General features: G+C 46.2%; 1 protein-coding gene across 3 annotated transcripts in view; it reads left to right on the forward strand.

The window, feature by feature from the left end:
• The window catches only part of LOC6736831 (dynein axonemal heavy chain 3), a 34,643-nt gene that overhangs the window by 11,992 nt on the left and 3,393 nt on the right, over positions 1 to 19,258 (forward strand). For 2 of the 3 annotated variants that reach the window (XM_039293411.1, XM_016170887.3), the window contains exons 21-46: positions 69 to 173; positions 237 to 407; positions 751 to 898; positions 1,271 to 1,369; positions 1,438 to 1,552; positions 2,731 to 2,899; positions 5,991 to 6,184; positions 6,971 to 7,173; positions 8,435 to 8,622; positions 8,953 to 9,123; positions 9,344 to 10,549; positions 10,615 to 10,758; positions 10,883 to 11,065; positions 11,607 to 11,812; positions 11,879 to 12,193; positions 12,242 to 12,473; positions 13,754 to 13,879; positions 14,232 to 15,616; positions 15,683 to 15,830; positions 16,109 to 16,319; positions 16,376 to 16,510; positions 16,586 to 16,758; positions 17,439 to 17,606; positions 18,033 to 18,592; positions 18,755 to 18,929; positions 19,012 to 19,184. In XM_039293411.1, the coding sequence (XP_039149345.1) occupies positions 69 to 173; positions 237 to 407; positions 751 to 898; positions 1,271 to 1,369; positions 1,438 to 1,552; positions 2,731 to 2,899; positions 5,991 to 6,184; positions 6,971 to 7,173; positions 8,435 to 8,622; positions 8,953 to 9,123; positions 9,344 to 10,549; positions 10,615 to 10,758; positions 10,883 to 11,065; positions 11,607 to 11,812; positions 11,879 to 12,193; positions 12,242 to 12,473; positions 13,754 to 13,879; positions 14,232 to 15,616; positions 15,683 to 15,830; positions 16,109 to 16,319; positions 16,376 to 16,510; positions 16,586 to 16,758; positions 17,439 to 17,606; positions 18,033 to 18,592; positions 18,755 to 18,929; positions 19,012 to 19,184 (7,103 nt within the window). The other variant, XM_016170886.2, reaches the window with a different exon arrangement.

Here is a 19,258-nt window from a genome sequence, read left to right on the forward strand (position 1 = left end):
TTTTTATACTGTGGTATCTCTTTTTCTAACTTTATCTATAACAACGTTTATTTCCCTCCTTTTTACAGATTGGCAGTCTGACCTTTGACGACAACATGGAGATCGTGGAGATGGTCAGTGATGAGGAGGAGCGTGTGGCCCTGGTGCGGAAAATTAACCCGCAGTTGGCCAATGTAGGCGATTTGTCTTTAAATCTTTAAGCGGAACACCTTAACCGACTAACGTTTGTTTCCTAGGGATTAGTGGAGATGTGGCTCAAGGAGGTGGAGATGGTGATGCTGGACAGCGTGAAGGAGCAGATGCGCGAGGCCTGGGAGGACTACGCCATGGTGGAGCGCATCTCCTGGGTGGTCAGTTGGCCCGGTCAGGTGGTGCAGGGCATCTCCTGCATGGCCTGGACCTACGAGGTGAGCCATCGAGTACTCGGCAGCAAAACCGCGGTAACCACAAGGACGTTGTCCGTGGGACAACAACTGTCCATCAGTTGGCTGTCAAGGAAGAGCTCTCTGTGCCGCTGACAGTGAGATTAGCTGGACCTCAGCACTTCTGACCCTCTTCTCCTTCCCCGGGTTGCCTTTTTTTTGTGAGCACTTCCCTTTTGGGCTTTGACTTTCAGAGAAGAAATTTTTTCGCGTTTGGCAAGCAGCGAAATTGAAAACCATATTTCGCTCTTTATTTGCTTTCGCCTCGCTGCAGTTTCTCAGACACTTTATGCTTTACCTTGCCATCTTTTTTCTTTACTTCGCCCAGGTGGAGGAGGCCATCGAGACGAGGGAGCTGCCGGCTTATTTGGAGAAGTCCAATCTGCAGATTGCCGACCTGGTGCAATTGGTGCGCACGGATCTGCAAGCAGGAGTCCGGATTGCCGTGGAGGCGCTGATTGTCCTGGATGTTCATGGTGAGTGCGGAGCAAGGAGTGTGGACAATAAGTGGAATTTTAAATGTGGACCATGCTTCAAAGTGAAACCCACTTGACCGTATTTTAACGCTCTTTAACCAAACCGCAAGCCCAACACGTTTGCATAATTAAATAATGTTTCGACCAAAAACAAAACCGCAAGAGACCCGGTTTGAGCTTTTACATAATGAATATTTTACTAATATTTATGATTATTGCAATCTTTTTGCTTGTCACTTTGCGTCACTGCATAAGAATTTTTCATAAAAATAAATCTGTGGGATAATAACCTCTTTCTGTAAAGTACTTTTCAAGAGTTAAGAACACGAATGGATGCATAAATGAGGGAATTAATTAGTTTAATTTTTCCAGATCGCGATGTTGTGAAATACCTGACGGATTGCCGGATTACCAACATCCAGGACTTTGATTGGATCTCCCAGCTCCGATACTATTGGAAGGTTAACGAGAGTGAGTTTACTTGGTGCCTCAAAGTTTCAGCAGGAGACCACAACTATAAATCCATGATTTATTCCCAGAAAACGAGGATTGGGTGTGCGTCAGCATGGTGGTCACAGATGTCGAATATGGCATGGAATACTTGGGCAACCTGCCCCGCTTGGTGGTAACTCCCCTCACGGATCGCTGCTACCGGTTCGTATACAAGAACATAGTCTATATATCTTACACAAATCCCCAACAAAAAAACCAACACTCCACACCTGTACGATGCCCTCCCTGTATGAATATCGAAAATATTAATTGACAAACCGTTGGCAAAGCCCCTCCTTTCCACATATACAGTGCATCTAAAAGTCAGAAGGGAAGCCAGGCACGTTTATTGGGAAAATATTTATTTTATTTCGGTGCATTTTAAATTTATTTTCATTTTTGCAAACAAAATACGCAAAAAGAGCTGAAAACCTTTTTGATGTTTAAGCTGCCTACGACAAACACACAACAACAGCAACAAGAACAACATATTCAGGAATATTCAGGACTAAAGGAAGGACACACGAAATGGCAGCAGGCTGGCTGGCAGGCCGTCGTTGGCAAGCCGGCAGAAAGGACATTTTAATGGGGTTTCCGATAAAACTTTTATATTAAACAAATAAATCAATGTTGGACAGTTTTTCACACAAACACACACATACGCCGCACACTAACACTCACACCCATGCCGGCATAGTTAAAAAAGGGGGAAGCGAAAGCGGACAAACAAAAAACATAACCGAGTGTATATAGATATTTGTATGGCTATGCCGGAAAAGCTAAAAAATATATGCACAAGCAACCAAAGTGGGGACACTGCCAATATGATAAAAATATGAACTTGCAAAACAAGCGGCAAAAAATGAGCAATGTTTAAAATGACATTCGGAGCTGGTTAGTCGAATAAAAAGTATCCTCAAAGAAGTAAAGTGATTTCTAAGAAAAACGTAAATTTCATTTCAGTTCATTTGAGCTCTTTCAAGGCTATATGCCTTTCCTATATTATTAACAATATAAATTTAACACACTTACTAAATAAATACTAGAATGGTTAAATGTTAAATGTTCAGCTTCAAGCTGGTGTTAAATTATATCATTTAATGATCTTTAAGATACATTTCCATTTTTAACCCTATATACCCAATTTAAAAATAATTCTTTCTATTTGGGTCAGAATAAAAAGCCACCCATAAATGACAATTTTTTAAGCTGCTGCCGTGAGAAATGGGAAAAAATCCGAAATAGATATTAAAAGCGAGGGTCCACTCCATTTTCCCGCCCCATCCATCAACTCTTTGTTGCGCTCCCTATATTAATTCCCAAAACCCGCTCGATTGCAGCACATTGATGGGCGCCCTGAAGCTGTGTTTGGGAGGAGCTCCCGAAGGACCTGCCGGAACTGGCAAGACGGAGACCTGCAAGGATCTGGCCAAGGCGGTGGCTAAGAAGTGCGTCGTCTTCAACTGCTCCGATGGACTGGACTACAAGGCGCTTGGCAAGTTCTTCAAGGTGAGCCTCCCGAAGTCCGGATTTTATCTACATATGCATAGAGAGGTTCTAGAGCGTCGCGCTGTCTGCGATTCGCTGCTCGAATGCTTTCTAATGGAGCACATTAATCAGACAAAGAACTCGTCTTGATGCGGCGGCACACGCAACAATCGTGACTTTCAATACCGCACGAGCCCAGTTAATTGGACTAATGTCAGACACAGTGGAGCCGACTTTCGATGCGCCCTTCCAATTCCCCATTCTCTTGCCATATATACTATACATACGTATACTATATGTATGTTTATTGAAATTTATGCAGCAGCACCGGGATAATCGTATTTTCCCCTGGCTGTTGACTAATTAGCTAGCTTGCGAAAGTAATGGCCGGCCTTCTTCCAAAGCCAACTTCGTGCGCCTCCACTTCAGTTTATGCAAATTTTTATTTGCAGGTCGTTAACCGTTGCCTCCTGGACATCCATCCCTATCCCCATTCCCATTCCCATCACCATACCCATCACCATACCCATCGCCATTTGCCATTCCCCAAAAACACACGCACATCTTAAGTGGGTGCTGAAATCTTGTAGTAAAATTTATGCTGCCATAGGCTCTAATCGCATAATACGCTCACACGGCTAATTGCATAATAGTTCCTAAGCCCCATAAACACGGGAGCCATTTGATGGCGATGATGAGGTGGTCGGGGTAAAGTGATCACCTAGTGTTCTTGTTCATTTGCATGGGATTTGTATTAATAACGACCCGACCGAACCGGCAACTTTAGTTTAGTTGCGTCGATTGGAGAGCCCATAAATTGCCAGCGCTCGCTGGCCGCTCAATTTAAATTAATGAATTTATGCGATTGGGATCCACTTGAGTTTGGACATTTGTTTATTCGTTTTATTGCTTAATTTGGGTCTCTGCGTCTGGTTTTCGGACTGGAGTCGAGTGGGGCTTTAGAAAGTCGTTCTGCGCTCGCTTTGTCACCAACTGGATTGGCATTTGTTCTAATAATCTCTAGGAAGTCGTAAATCTCCAGCACACGATGCTCTCCCACTCCGCCGATTGGCGATGCGGTTTTTGATTTTTCGTTGCCGGGCTGGGAATGTCTGGGAAACAATGTTGCGACAATCAAGTAATTTGCAATTGGCAAAATATGCGAAATATTCGAGAGCAATTCCTGCGCCAGCCAGAGAAGTAATCGTAAATAAATTAAATGCAAATAAAATGGCCACAACAATGGATGTCGCACCGAACAAAAGGCGCATCCAATGGATGGCAAAAAGTTATCGCCGCAGCAGGCAGGATGACTGCACTTCTGGGTAAGATACTTTCGTGGGATGGGTTCCTAGACTTTATAGTGGGTTTATGCACATTGAAACAAAATATTCAATTTTCCTTATGAGTCATGGAAATGTAGAGATGGATAATTTCTGTAACATCCTATACTATATCCTATGTAATATTCAAATATTAATTTTTTATTAGCCAGAATATCACTGAGATAGCTTGTATCTTTTTTAATTTTCTACATTATACCTTTACCGTGGGTAAACCTGTTCCATCACTCTTGTCGCTTGGCGCCAAACAACTCTCAATGGAGTTGAAAGTGTTCAAAGGCAACAGACACCATTTTTCCGTGCTCTGGACAAACAAGTTCCTAACACAGCAGCTCTTCCTCCAGGACCTCCTGCTCCGCATCCTGCACCTCGGTTGGAGGCAAAGAGGCGCTAATTGCACAATGGTGGGGCCAAGCGGAACGACGGCAGCCACCGCATCGGGTGTAGGGACAACAGTGACTGCAAAAAGCGTGCGAACGCGCAACAGAATGTAAACTCTTTGTGTGGAGTGCAGCTCGAGGGAAACGGGGGAGGTCCTTGCGGCAGGACCAATAGAAGCCACTTGCCATGCAGGCACCTTTAAAGGTGGTCAAGTGGATGCCCCATGCCCGGTCAGCAGCAACAGCTGTCCCCATGGTTTCCCCATTGTGCTTAGTTTGAACGGCAGCTTTATAGTAAGTAATAGTAAGTTTGTCAATCTCCTTGTTTAGTATAGTATTTTGACAGGATTTTGAGGGAGTATCAATTAACCAAACTAGTTGTATTAGCAATGGGGTGGAGTATAGAATATCATTTTCATTTTAATATAATTCCCTTTTGGCACAAAATCCGACATATTGTTCACTTGCTTATCATTACACAATTTGGCTTTTGAGATTAATCAGCCAATACTCAAACTAACCAATGCGTTGGATATAGATATCATCTTTATTTTAATAGAAGTTTACCGCATATATGTAAATATGATATTCGGAATGAAATATTATGTTCCCGTATCTAAATGAAGTTCATTCAAAACTGCTGGAACATTTGTTGCTGTTGCAATAATTGAAACCCTAAAGGATACCGAAAAATCAGTTCGTTAGAAATCCTCATATTTGCAGCAACAGCAACAGTTCTACGTAAAGGATTTCCCTAATAAGGGGAAATTCGAACCTTTTCTTCGGCCAACCATAGATACTGCGATGCATGGCCATCGGACAGCTCATGGGGATATATAGCTGATAGATTCCGACCTGCGACGCCCACTCCATATGGTTCGGAATGGCATGGCATGGTATGGCGCTTGCAGTCAGGTCAGTTTCGCTGCTTTGGCGTTCTATTTGTGCTGCTCCGGGTGAAAAGTGGGCTGGAGTGTGGGAGGTGCAGGCTTCCAGCTGGGATAAAACAGCATATTTATTGCAACATGCAAAAGGAAGCATATCAAAGGGTCGTAGTAGCGGTAGCAGTACCACTAGCCATATCGACCCTGCTTCGCTGCTGGCCCCCAGGAACCAGAAAACAGAAACCGAGCCATGAGAAAGAGAAAATAATGTGTATGCTGCTGTTTGCTTTTTCCACTTTTCCCCAATCGAACAGCGGTGTGAGTGTGTTCGTCTGTGTGTGTGTGCAAGGATATTTCCCTTGCACTCTTGTCCAGGAATTTCTGTTTCTATTTGTGTGCTATTTTTTGCAGCCCTATTCGGGATTGTTCACTCGCACTGGGTGTGTGTGTTTTGACTGCTCCTCATCCACTCATGCCCATTCCCATTTCTATGGATTCCTTGCAGGGCTTGGCACAATCGGGCGCTTGGGCCTGCTTCGACGAGTTCAACCGCATCGAGCTGGAGGTGCTCTCCGTGGTGGCGCAACAGATCCTGACCATCCAGCGGGCCATCGGACGCAAGGTTGTGAAATTCTTTTTCGAGGATACGATGCTCAAACTGGATCCGACTTGTTCCATATTCATAACCATGAATCCCGGGTGAGTAGCGGGGTTTTTGGGATGCACAAGGATGCCTGAGTGCTGGGAACAGCAGCTGCGGTTTCACGCATCGCATTTTTTCCACACTTCCTGGTTTTACTTTTCCTTTTTTTCGTTCTGTTGGACTGGGCATTTGAAAATACATTTAGTTACTTTGTAAGCCTACCATACGGTAGATACGACTGATACGAACGACACGGCGGAGAGGGCTATTAGCCACCCACTTGGAGGTGGACGCACTGCGTTCCGATATTGGTAGTTATTGCGTTATTGGAGATTTTCCCATCGGGATATTTATTGCTTTGGCATGCATGTGGAACAGCTGCGACAAACATGCATATTAGCCAGGCCCTGTGAATCCTCCTGCCCATATTCCTGCTCCCGCTCCTATGGTTCTGGTTCAGGTCCTGGTGCGAGCCCTCTCCGGCCGTAACTGATTGCGCCATTCAGCGAAGGTCTTAATTTCGATTGGACGTCGCTTTTGCTTTGCCATTCCTGCCGGCTAGAAGTGTGCTTTTTTTGTGCTTTGCTTCGCTTTGCTTTGCTTTGCACCACTCTGCTTTTTCCTGCCTGCCTGCCAATTTGTCACGCAACCAGACGTCCTTAAGAGCAGTCACTCATATTGGTTATTGGCCATTGGAAGGTCCAGGGATTGGGAAATTGGGAGAGCTGTGAGGAGCCTGTGTTTAGTATTTATGCCATTAGCACTTGCACTTTGACGAATTTGATTGCCCAACGGGCTCTAATCCGGTGTCTCCTCTGCTCATTCTGCACTTTTGCCCACAGCTACGCCGGACGAACAGAGCTGCCGGACAATCTGAAGGTCCTGTTCCGCACAGTGGCCATGATGGTGCCGGACTACGCCATGATTGGCGAGATCACCCTGTACTCCAACGGATTCGATATGGCCAGGAATCTCTCGCAGAAAATTGTCCAGGCCTACAAGCTGTGCTCCGAGCAGTTGTCCTCGCAGTCCCACTACGATTACGGTGAGTAAAGAGTTTCAGAAGAAATTCTGGAAAATCCATAATATATTTGAATTATATGTCTTACTAATTTTGGGTGCAATATTGGGGGAAAACTATATATTTTTAGAGTGATTTTTCTTCCTCGAACTAAAATTTCTTTTCCATCTACTGACTTCATTCTCTGTGTTCCGGAAACTCCGTTGCGCTGAAGCATAAAATCACCATAGCATGTAGCTGGTTTTAGACATGACCTGGTCAGAGGGCAAGGTTGTCGCTCCACCTGGCTAATAAGGCGCAAAAGTAGTCAACAACATGTGTTTTTTTCCATCCATGCAGCTCAACTTTGTGGGAGTTCGGGTATGGTTTTGTTGGAGGGAATGGTGGGCACCCAACTTTCCGGATGTCTCATGTCCTGCGTGCGTGTCTCCTTCTCAGCGTTTCTCGTGCATCCTTTTGCTCGCTTGTTTCAAGGCAAAGATATTGCTCCTTTTACGACGTAACATGTCATATGACATTACAACATGTCTGTGTTTGCCACTCCGTCCGGGCTTCCCAGTGTGCGTGTGCATCTTTGTGCATCCTTTTGCCGGCCGCTGGCTGCAATTGCAGGAAGGCAGCTGTGTGCAAGTTTATGTGCAAAGTACATTTGATCAGTATCTTATTTTGAGTTTAAATTGAAAAACTTTCTTGCAAGTTTGCTGCGCTTTTGTGTTGCATGTGTGAGAGACAAATGGCACATAGACACACACATTGTATTTGCCGCTCTGCCAAGTAATAATAAAAACTATTTGTACATTTAGTTGCCCTCCCACAAGCCCCCCTTCCGCGCTCCCCATTCCTGTCCAGCTGTTTTTGCAACGTTGCGAAAGTTTAGCATTTCCCTGGCGCTATAATGATGAGGCCAGGATGCGCAGGGAATGGTTTTCGGATGGGCCAGGACTCCAGGTATTGCAACTCCCGCCTCGTCGTCGCCATCGGGAACGGCATCGTCGAATGCCTGAACCTACTGACTTCGCGCTGAGTTATGCGCTCGCATAACTGCCAAGCTAATGCGGCAAAACCTCCAACTTCCCACACCCGACCACCTTTCGCACATCTCGCTGCCTTACAAATGAAACAGTGTAAACAATAATTAACCAAATAACTTATTAAATAATACGCACTTTTTAGGTATACTTATTAGGGGGTTCTATATTAAACATATAAAATTCATTACTACGCTTATAAGCTCTATTTGTTACTGGTTTACTTATCGATGTCTCACTGTACCTTTATTTGCCAGGAATGCGCGCCGTAAAGTCCGTTCTGTTGGCCTCCGCCTCGCTGCGACGGCTTTATGTTGACCTGCCGGAGCCGGAGATTGTCCTGCGCGCCATTGTGGATGTCAATTTGCCAAAATTCCTGGAGCAGGACATCTCCCTCTTCATCGGCATCTATATGGATCTATTCCCCGGCGTTGAGCTGCCAATGGTAAGCAAAATTACAGTCATCGGTTTGAATCAATTAACATTCTTCAGGTGTAATGACCTGCAAGCGCCGTCAATTAATTCGATAATGGTTTATTTATAAATACAAAAATGGTTATTACATCGGGCAGCGGTTATTATTACGAAAAATATTGAACATTTCTTTGCTGATGGTTTTTCTTTTCATATATGAGACTAAATTATATTCTTCATTTTTCAAAGATGACTTTTCTCCTTTGTGGCAGGCCATAGGCATTTTATACATTCTTAAACATCATTTATTAACTGCCTGCATACCATTTTCCACTGTTCATATTTTATTTACGCCGGATAGCCGCAACGTGGCGACATACTCAAGTGGCTGCACATCAACCTGGCGGATCGGAATCTGCAGGCGACGCCATGGTATTTGGAGAAAATTCTGCAGATATACGAGATGCTGCTGGTGCGTCACGGCCTGATGATAGTGGGTGGCTCGATGGGCGGAAAGACCACTGCCTACCAGGTGAGTACCCATGGTTCGGAAACACTTCATGCTCCATACCTATTAATTTCGCCGTCCAGCCAATTAAATGGCCTGGAATTAATGAGTTAACAAACGACTTAATCTGCACAGGAATAAATTAATTGCAGTTTTCCACCTTTTTTGTCTTATGTATATTAAAACACTTGTTTTGAGGAAAAGCGGTATTAATCATCGTTATAAATAATAATGTTTCCGTCAGGTCTTAGCCCAGACGTTGCGTAACGTTTCCAACGACGAGGAGGCGACACTGAAGGAGTTCCCGGTCACGTTTCGCATCATCAATCCAAAGGCCATAACCATGGGCCAACTTTACGGGCGCTTCGATCCGGTTTCCCATGAGTGGTACGACGGAGTGCTGGCCAAAACCTTCAGGGAGCAGGTGCAAGGACCCAAGGGGGAGAGGGCATGGGTGATGTTCGATGGTCCAGTGGATGCGGTGTGGATCGAGAATCTTAACACCGTGCTGGACGACAACAAGAAGCTCTGCCTGATGTCCGGCGAGATTATGCAGATGACCAAGCTGATGAACATGATGTTCGAGCCGGCGGACTTGGAGCAGGCATCTCCGGCTACCGTGTCGCGTTGCGGAATGATCTACATGGAGCCATCGCAACTGGGATGGCGGGCGCTCCACAAGAGCTTCATCAATGTATTGGTGAATAAGGTGGGTCTTAGTGAGATTTACATGACGCTGTTCGAGGACATGACGGAGTGGTTGGTGCCGGCGGCCTTGGAATTCCTGCCCCAGTGCAAGCAAATGCTGGAACTTTCACCTATCTATCAGTACCAGACCTTCTCGCGGTTCTTCTTGCACTTCCTAGAGAAGCACAAGCAGTTCAATCAAGCCTGGTTCCAACAAATGTTCCTCTTCTGTTTCGCCTGGGCCTACTGTTCGGCTCTCACTGGCCAGGGTCAGAAGACCTTTGATGCACTGCTGCGAAAGGTTATCTACGGTTCCAATGAGAACTTCCCCAAGCCCAAGTACTTCTCTCTGAACCGCGGTCAAATGTTCCCAGAGAAACTGCTCTTCCTGGACTACCGATTCGATGAGGCTGAAAACTGGTGGACGTGGCAGAAGAGCGACGACAGCGCTAGCACCACGTCCAACTTCCCCGAGAATGCCCAGATCAGTGAGCTTATTGTGCCTACGAAGGAAACGGGATACATATCCTATTGGCAGGACTTTTGCATTTCCAAGTCATACGCCATGTTGGTCGTTGGACCTACAGGAACTGGAAAGAGTGCCATCATTACCAGCAATCTGCTGGCCATGCCCAAATTCGCCAACCTGGTCAACGTCATAAACTTCTCGGCACGGACCTCGGCACAAATGGTGCAGGACACGATTATGAGCAAGTTGGACAGGCGGCGCAAAGGAGTTTTTGGACCCTCACTCGGAAAGAAGGTGATTAAGGCTTACAATTAATAATGATAATTACTTACATTCTCATTTAATATTGCCAATTAAAGTGCACTGTTTTCTGCGACGATGTGGCCATGCCATCGAAGGATACTTATGGCTCCCAGGCTCCACTGGAGCTCCTCCGCACTTGGCTGGATCATGGTTATTGGTCGGACCTCGTGGACACCACCAAAATCGAGCTGGTGGACATGGTAGGTGGTGTTGCCAGTTGACAACTTATTCCGTTCATAAACTGGCCATAAGTTATCTGTAAAGTTTTCATCTTTGCCCTCCTGCTCCTCCCCACTCCATCTATGAACTCCAATCGTTCGACAGACTCTGATGTGCGCCATGGGCACTTTGGGTGGCAGTAACTTCATTTTTCCGCGTCTCTATCGCCACATGTTCGTGGTGGCCGTCGATTCCTTTGAGGACTCAACCATCGTTCGCATATTCACAACGATTGGTGATTGGCATTTTTCCAAGGGCTATCCGGAAAAGGTGGCTCTGCTATCCCGTGTACGTATCTTTTCCTCATGGCCCAAACATCGAAATGTAGAGAGAGAAATGCTTTTGAATTTAAGTGGGACTTCACATATCACACATACCAAATAATTTTAATTTAATTTTGATTTAAGCTCTTGTTCATATTAAGATTCACTGGTTTGGTTTGAAATAGTACTACTCCGCAACGATACATTTTTGCTATCAACTAAATAATTTAAACGGGTATAAATAATATTAATTTGACTTAAAATTTAAATTTTGTATGTGAAGAAATTTAAATTTAAATTCCTATTTGGGCCCAATTTGCATTCGTGTAAAAAGCGAACCAAAATTGCCACTGGAGGATGATTGTCTGGTCAGTGGAGTCAATGGTCCATCCCTGTGTCGTCTGCCGTGCTTGGCGCGCATCCAAGCGTTGGGTACATAATAAAATTAAAATGGCGTATTTTATAGCTCCATTTCCCCAAAACTTCGACTGTTTCTCTCTCCAATTTTCGTTTGTGTTTGGGCTTTTTATTGCACCTGGCCGTGAGTAAGTGTTATCCTTTCGCAGGGCTTATCGGAGGCCATGGTCAGTGTGTACCGCGATGCGATTCGCAGCTTCCTGCCCACGCCAGCCAAGTCGCACTACTCCTTTTCCCTGCGCGACATCACCCGTGTCTTCCAGGGCATCGTGATGGTGCCCCCCAAGCGGCTGCCCGATCCCGAGAAGCTGGGTCGCCTGTGGGCCCATGAGACATATCGCGTATTTTACGACCGGTCAGTATAGATGACTTCGTCAGATATGTGACATAATATATAATTTGGCTAAATGTTCTTTTTCAGTTTGGTGGACCAGCAGGACCGAGATCGTCTGCTCGTGATGGCCGTGGATGCCTGCAAATCCAATCTGCGTTTCCCCTTGGAGCAGGCATTTGGTGAGCGCATCGAACCGGGCGAGAAGCTGACCGACAACGATCTACGTAATCTCTTCTATGGCAATTACATGGAACCGGATGCGGAACCCAAGTATTACGATGAGGGTGATACCTACGAGAAGCTGGAGAAACTGATGAAGTACTACCTCAGGGAGTACAACTCCTTCTCGAGTACGCCAATGGATTTGGTCATGTTCCGATTTGCCATCGAACATGTGAGCAGGTAAGTGTGAGGAATTAAAAAAAAAAACAATGTTTCATATCTTGATAGGGTTTCCCGGGTGCTGCAAATGCCGCGCGGCAACATCCTGATGGTGGGCATGGGAGGATCAGGACGTCGGAGCTCCGCGCGTCTGGCCGCCTACATAGCGGATTGCCGGCTCATGACGGTGCAGGTGTCCAAGAGCTACACCATCACGGATTGGCGCGACGACCTCAAAAAGATACTAATGTCGGCCAGCTTCAATCTTAACCACACCGTGTTCCTCTTCTCCGACGCACAGGTGAGTTAACTTGGTAACCAATGCTCGTAAAAACAGCGATCGATTAGTGGACTGATGTGGATATGCAAATCCATCAGAATGGCGTTTTAATAAGGTTGTAAATCGCCTCGTAATCAAAACTCAGCACGGGTAGGGAACAATAAACCCATAAAGACTCTACTTCGACTCTCTGACTTCGTGGTAATCTGAGTATGTAAATTGCCAAATTAAATTGAAATTAATTCGAATACTCTTGAAAATTAAGCAGAGATTAGTGGCAGGGATCCGTCCGTTGTCGGGGCAAAATTTTGTCGAACGAGTGCCGGGACAATTAAATTTGGCTCGATTGGGCTTTCAATACGGAAGCAGCTCTCATTGTTTTGCCAGAATTTGCATTTATAATTAGGTTAATTGTTGAACTAACTTGATTATTGCTCGGTAATTTGCATAGGCAGCGGCTCAAATTATGGCAAATCAAGAGCACATGAGTGGGCTTCAGAAAATTGGCAGCGGAACAAAGGCGGCGTGTGGTGTCGCACCTCAGCCCATAATAAATGTTGGTCAATAAATTAGCATGGCCAAAATCCAATCGATATATGTGCCAGACAATATGCAGGTGTGTTTACACATTGTTGTTATACATTATAATGCTCCGTGTTCGCCTAATGCGCCTTTTGTCCACCGGCTCCATTTGACCATGAAGCGTGACCAAAAGTGGGGATCCATAAGAAGCCATTTGACCGGATTAAAACTGCTTTAATTCTGTTTTGCACAAACTCTGAAATGCTGAAACTCAATCGGATTGGTTGCTCCCTGCCTTTTCGTTTTTGTTCGATGAAAACTTTTCGAAGCATTAGAATGTTTTCGGAATCCTTGGGCCATCCAATCAATGATTTATCTCCTCCTGTAGTCTTCTGTCCGGGCCAACAAAGCCCCATGCAGATATTAATTAACAATTACACCGAAATGACCAACGGGGAGCTGGCTCCTCCTGCTTAGTCCTACCTGCAGTCCCGTGTCCAGAGTCCTGTGCTGGGAGTCCTGAGTCCTGGGACAAGGCCACTTAGGCGAATGCAAAATGCATGTCCCAGGTTCTCTGGGCAAAAGGGCTAGCTCCCCGGCTACATAAAAATGCATTTGGCCAGCAGCATAGCTCAACTTCAGTTAAAACCCCCCATCCCCCAATGCAGTGCCTTGCCAACTTCCACTTCAACTGCAACTCGAACTGCAGTCCGATTTGCATTGCACAATTGTGAATTCTCAGGTACTGATTCTCTGTTTCTCCCTGCGGTCGATTGAAGGCAACGGATGAAGGCTACGTGGAGGATATCAATGGCATACTTAATACCGGTGATTTGCCCAATCTCTATCAGCTGGAGGACAAGGCAACCATTATGGAGAATATGGCAAATGTAGCCAAACAATTGGTGAGTGTGAAGAGAAAGAGTGAGTGCTGTCGACCAAGAAACAAAAAACTGGCCAAATCGAGCGTTAACAGTGATGGAGATACATTTTTATTCGGCTTATAATCATTGCTCATATGGGAAATCATTTTTCTATTTTAAGAAATATCTTTTTTGACTTGAGTATTATACATAGAGTAATTTGGTCAATTAAGTTTTTTATAAAGCTGCTTAGTAAACGGTAGCCAAATTTTGCATCACTGAAACTCAGAAAGCTAAATGCATTCCTACCATAAATCAAAATGCAACTCCCTCTGACCAACCCCCTTACACAAACCGAGATGACTGGTAACTAACCCCAGATGATTCACCGCAGGGCAAAATTTTGGACACTCTGCCCAGCGAGGTGTACGCCTACTACATCGACCGTATCCGGGAACAGCTGCACATAGCACTGGCCTTCTCACCCATCGGGGATTCCTTCAAGGAGCGAATCCGTGTGTATCCTTCGTTGATCAACTGCTGCACCATCGATTGGTATATGCCCTGGCCAGAGGAGGCCTTGTCCCGCGTGGGAGTTTACTTTGTCAGTTCAATGAACCTGAACCGACCGCATGGAGAGGAGACACAGGAGCCGGTCCAGAGCAAGGATGTTGCTGATGCAGACGAGGAGGAAGTGCGTCGCGAAACTGTTGGTGAAGAGCGGGAGCAGACCCAATTGGAGGCAGACCTGGTCGACTGCGTTATGTACTTCCACCAGTCTGTGGTGGATGCGAGTGAAAAGTGCTACTTGGAGCTAAATCGCCGAAACTATGTGACACCATCTGCTTATTTGGAGTTGCTTAAGGCCTTTCGCACTTTCTACTCCCGAAAGCTCGACGAGATTACCCGTTTAAGGGATCGCTATACAACAGGTTTGGAGAAGCTCGATTTCGCCGCTGGTCAAGTGGGTGAAATGCAGACGAACCTCTATGATCTGCAGCCCAAGCTGAAAGTCCTGTCCGAGGAAACGGATCGCATAATGGTGAACATCGAACGTGAGACGGCCGAAGCGGAGAAAAAGAAGGAAGTGGTGGGTGCGGACGAGGCGGCGGCCAATGAAGCCGCAGCTGCTGCCCAGGCCATTAAGGATGATTGTGAAACCGATCTGGCCGAGGCCATTCCCGCCATGGAGGCCGCCTTGGAGGCTCTCAACACCCTGAAGCCAGCTGATATTTTCATAGTAAAGTCCATGAAGAACCCGCCCTATGGCGTCAAGTTGACCATGGAGGCTGTGTGTGTGATCAGGGGCATCAAGCCCGATCGAAAACCGGATCCAAGCGGTCACATGGTTGAGGACTACTGGGGTCCCTCTATGCGCATGCTCAGTGACATGAAGTTCTTGGATTCCTTGAAGACTTTCGACAAGGATAACATTCCACCGGCCATTATCAAGAGGATTCGGGAGAAGTACATAGCAGATCGTGACTTTGTGCCGGAAAAGATCAAGGCTGCCTCGATGGCCTGCGAGGGCATTTGCCGCTGGGTGCGCGCCATGGATGTATACGACAAGGTGGCCAGGATCGTGATGCCTAAAAAGGCGGCTTTGGCCGAGGCCGAAGGGGAGCTGTCCCAGCAGATGGAGAAGCTCAATGCCAAGCGTGCGGAGCTCCAGGTTATTCTCGACAAGCTGCAGAAGCTCAACGACTTCTTTGCGGAAAAGTCGCGGGAAAAGAAGAGATTAGAGGATGAGATCGACAACTGCGAGAAAAAGTTGAACAGGTGAGTCCTAGCTGGGGTGTCCTAGGCTTAGAATTTTTCCCTAATCTATATTCCATTCCCATTCAGAGCTGAAAAGCTGCTGGGCGGACTTGGAGGTGAGAAGACCCGCTGGTCAGAGGCGGCCAAGAATCTTCACGAATCCATTAGCAACATTGTGGGCGATGTCCTGCTGGCCGGCGGTTGCACTGCTTACTTGGGCTATTTCACGACGGAGGTAAGTTGGTTCTGGTTTGTTTTTTGGTTGGAGCATACATATGTCTCCGTCTAGCGATGACAGGTAAAGGTCCTGTCAACGTCCTTCGTTCCCGGGCTCCCTTCCATAAAGGCTTTTAATATGCATGAGCACGTGACATTGATTTTTCTTTTCGTGATTCTTTCCGCTTTTCTTTTGTGATGTGTTTTTTTTTTTTAAATTGACCGACAGGTCATTTTTGTGGCTTACATTTTTTGTAACATACATATTTAGCTAAGACCTCAACACTTTGTTTTTAGTACCGTGTTAATATCCTGGACGACTGGAATGCCCTGTGCAAGCGCAAGCACATTCCGAGTAGTGAAACCTTCTCACTGGCCACCACTTTGGGTCATCCGATGACCATTCGAGCTTGGTCTCTGGCTGGCTTACCCGCTGATAACTTTTCGGTGGAGAATGGCATCATAGTGACCAATTCCAGTCGTTACTCGCTGCTCATCGATCCGCAGGGTAAGTTGTTCCAGCGTTATCAGTCCTTCCGGTATCATGTTCCTCATTCCTGGCAGTGCAAGCCAACAAATGGATCAAGAACATGGAGAAGAATAACAACCTAAAGGTGATCAAGCAGAGTGATGCTAATTATATGCAAGTACTGGAGCTGGCCATTACCTTTGGACAGCCTGTGCTCATCGAGAATGTGGGTAAGTTCTAAAGAGGACCCATTGTCCCATTTCCAATACTCACAATGACTTACCATTCTTTCCCGGGGGGTACAGGTGAAAAGCTGGACTCGAACTTGACGCCCATTCTGGAGAAGAACGTCATCAAGCACAAGGGCGGTCTGTTTATCAAGAGCGGCGACCAAATGATAGAATACAATCCCAACTTTCGTCTATACATAACGACCTGTCTCCGCAATCCGCGTTATCCGCCGGAAGTGATGGTTATGGTAAGTTGTCCCCAAAAGAAAAAGAAGATATGAAGAGCGGGATAATGGGAGCTCCAGCTCCAGCTCCAGCTCCAGCTCCAGCTCCACCTACATCTCCAGTCTGCAGTCTGTGGCAATGATGACGTTAGTTGTGTAATAAAACGACCAACTTAAATTGATATTTGGAGGATGCGATGCAGCGGCAGCAGGCGCTGGGAATATGCAAATTTTCGTTGGCATTGACGATGATAGGGACGAGGATGTGGATGTGGATGTGCGAGAGCGGAATGGTGATGTACGTGCGAGGTGGCTGCATAACTAGCAGTCGAAGCCCCGGCATTGAGGACATCTATCCCAATGCCTCGTCCTGCCCATTGTGCTCATCCCGCTCCTCCGTCGACGTGTTTATAAAATTTTTCCAGCTTTTCGCTCCTGCTGCCGTTTGCCATCGCTTTTTATGCTGCAACTGTTGTCAGCAGTTTTCCTTTTAACCATCTCTATTTTAGCCAACCATCCTCTCCTCAAACGCCCACACAATTTTTGCTTGCTTTTTTTTTTGTGGCACATTGTGTGTTTATTTTGAGTTTTCCTTCCATTTTACGTGCCACTCTCGGTGTGGCATGGCTCCACCATCCAGCAACCACTAACCACCACCACCATTGATCCTGTCCTGCCTTCTCCATTTTGTCTCCTCTGTTTAGGTAACAGTATTAAATTTCATGATAACGGAACAGGGATTACGCGAACAATTGCTGGCGATTGTGGTGGCTCACGAGCGTCCCGATTTGCAAGAGAAGAAGGAACAATTGATTATTGAGTCCGCAAGGAATCGTGATGCATTGTACACCATCGAATCGAAGATATTAGAGGTAAGGCTCTTTGGCTGATTCTGTTCGTCCTGCTGATTCTGCTCCAGCTGCTCCTTCTGCTCATCCTGCTCCTTTTGCCACTGCTGTTGGCATAATAAATGTTTTTATTCCCCCGCATGCTCTTTGAGCAGCTACTGCTCCTGCTCAGGCAGTTTCCATTCCAATCCGCTGGCCATGCTCAGCAGATTCAATTAGAGCCGGACTAGCAATTTATGCTTTTGTGCCTGGCCAATGACAATTCAATTAACTGGAAGCAGGATGCTTAAATCGCAAATATAGCGGCGCATTCTACTGTATGCAAAGATCATAACTTGCAATACTTAAATAAAAATCATTCAAATGTTATGCTAACGAGAATCAAATGCCGCTTATTTTCCGATCACTTATCTTAATGGTATTTTAACTTACATATAACACTGTTCCCAGGTTCTTTCCACATCAGAGGGCAATGTGCTAGAAGACGAGAACGCCATCAATATCCTTTCATCTAGTAAGATTCTGTCGGAGGACATTCAGGAAAAGCAGGTGATCGCCGTGGCCACTGAAATTGAGATCGATGCCGCACGGCAGCAATATATTCCCGTGTCCAAGCACTCGGCCATCCTGTTCTTCTGCATCAGCGAGTTGGCCAATGTGGATCCCATGTACCAGTATTCCTTATCTTGGTTCCTCAATCTCTTCGTCAACACGATTCTGAAGGCTCCGAAATCCGATCAATTGAGCGAACGTTTGAAAAACCTGAATGACTACTTCACCAAGTCCATATACACGAATGTGTGTCGCTCTCTTTTTGAGAAGGATAAACTGGTCATTTCCTTGGTGATGTGCCTGGGCATCCTGGTCTCGCAGGGTCGAGTGGAGAAGGCAGCACTGCTCTTCTTCCTCACAGGAGGCATTGGATACAAGAGTATTCCCCCGAATCCCTTGGGTGCCTGGCTGCCAGATAAATCCTGGGCTTCTGTCTGCAAGGCTGCGGATCTGGATGGGTAAGGACTCTATCTTATTAATAATATATGTTTACGGCCGAGATTTCACCTCCTATATATAACACATTTATTAATATCATTCAACATTCAAGAAAGTTTTTCTGAGTGCAGGCTAATAAATCTTCTTTAATTTTCGAAACCTATACCCTTTTCCCACGATAGCCTCAAGAACCTGCCACAAATGATGGAAACGCACTCGGATGAGTGGCACAACTTCTACGACGCAAGCAATCCCGACCAGCTGCAGCTGCCGGCACCGCACAACACGGTGAACGACATGTACTTCCTGATCGTCATCAAGTCTCTCCGTCCGGACAAGTTGGTGCCAGCCGTGCGGGTAAGTTGAGCCGCATCCGTAGCCGAAAACCCAAGGCCCCTGGGGCACGGCGTGCACATTTAATATCCCCCGATTTTGTCAGGCTTTCATTACGCGCAACCTGGACCGCTCGTTTGTGGAGCCGCCACCCTTCGATTTGGCTGCCTCGTTCGCGGACAGCTCGCCGAAAATTCCGCTGGTGTTCCTGCTCTCGGCCGGATCGGATCCCATGGCCAGTCTCTTCATGTTCGCCAAACAACGCAACATGTACGACAAGTAAGTTAATTAACGAGAGTGGCTCATATTTCCGTGTCCGTGTCCATGGGTGGGTGATGATGCCGATGGTGAAG

This window comes from Drosophila simulans, chromosome 3L (assembly GCF_016746395.2).
Source record: "Drosophila simulans strain w501 chromosome 3L, Prin_Dsim_3.1, whole genome shotgun sequence".
Classification (NCBI taxonomy): domain Eukaryota; kingdom Metazoa; phylum Arthropoda; class Insecta; order Diptera; family Drosophilidae; genus Drosophila; species Drosophila simulans.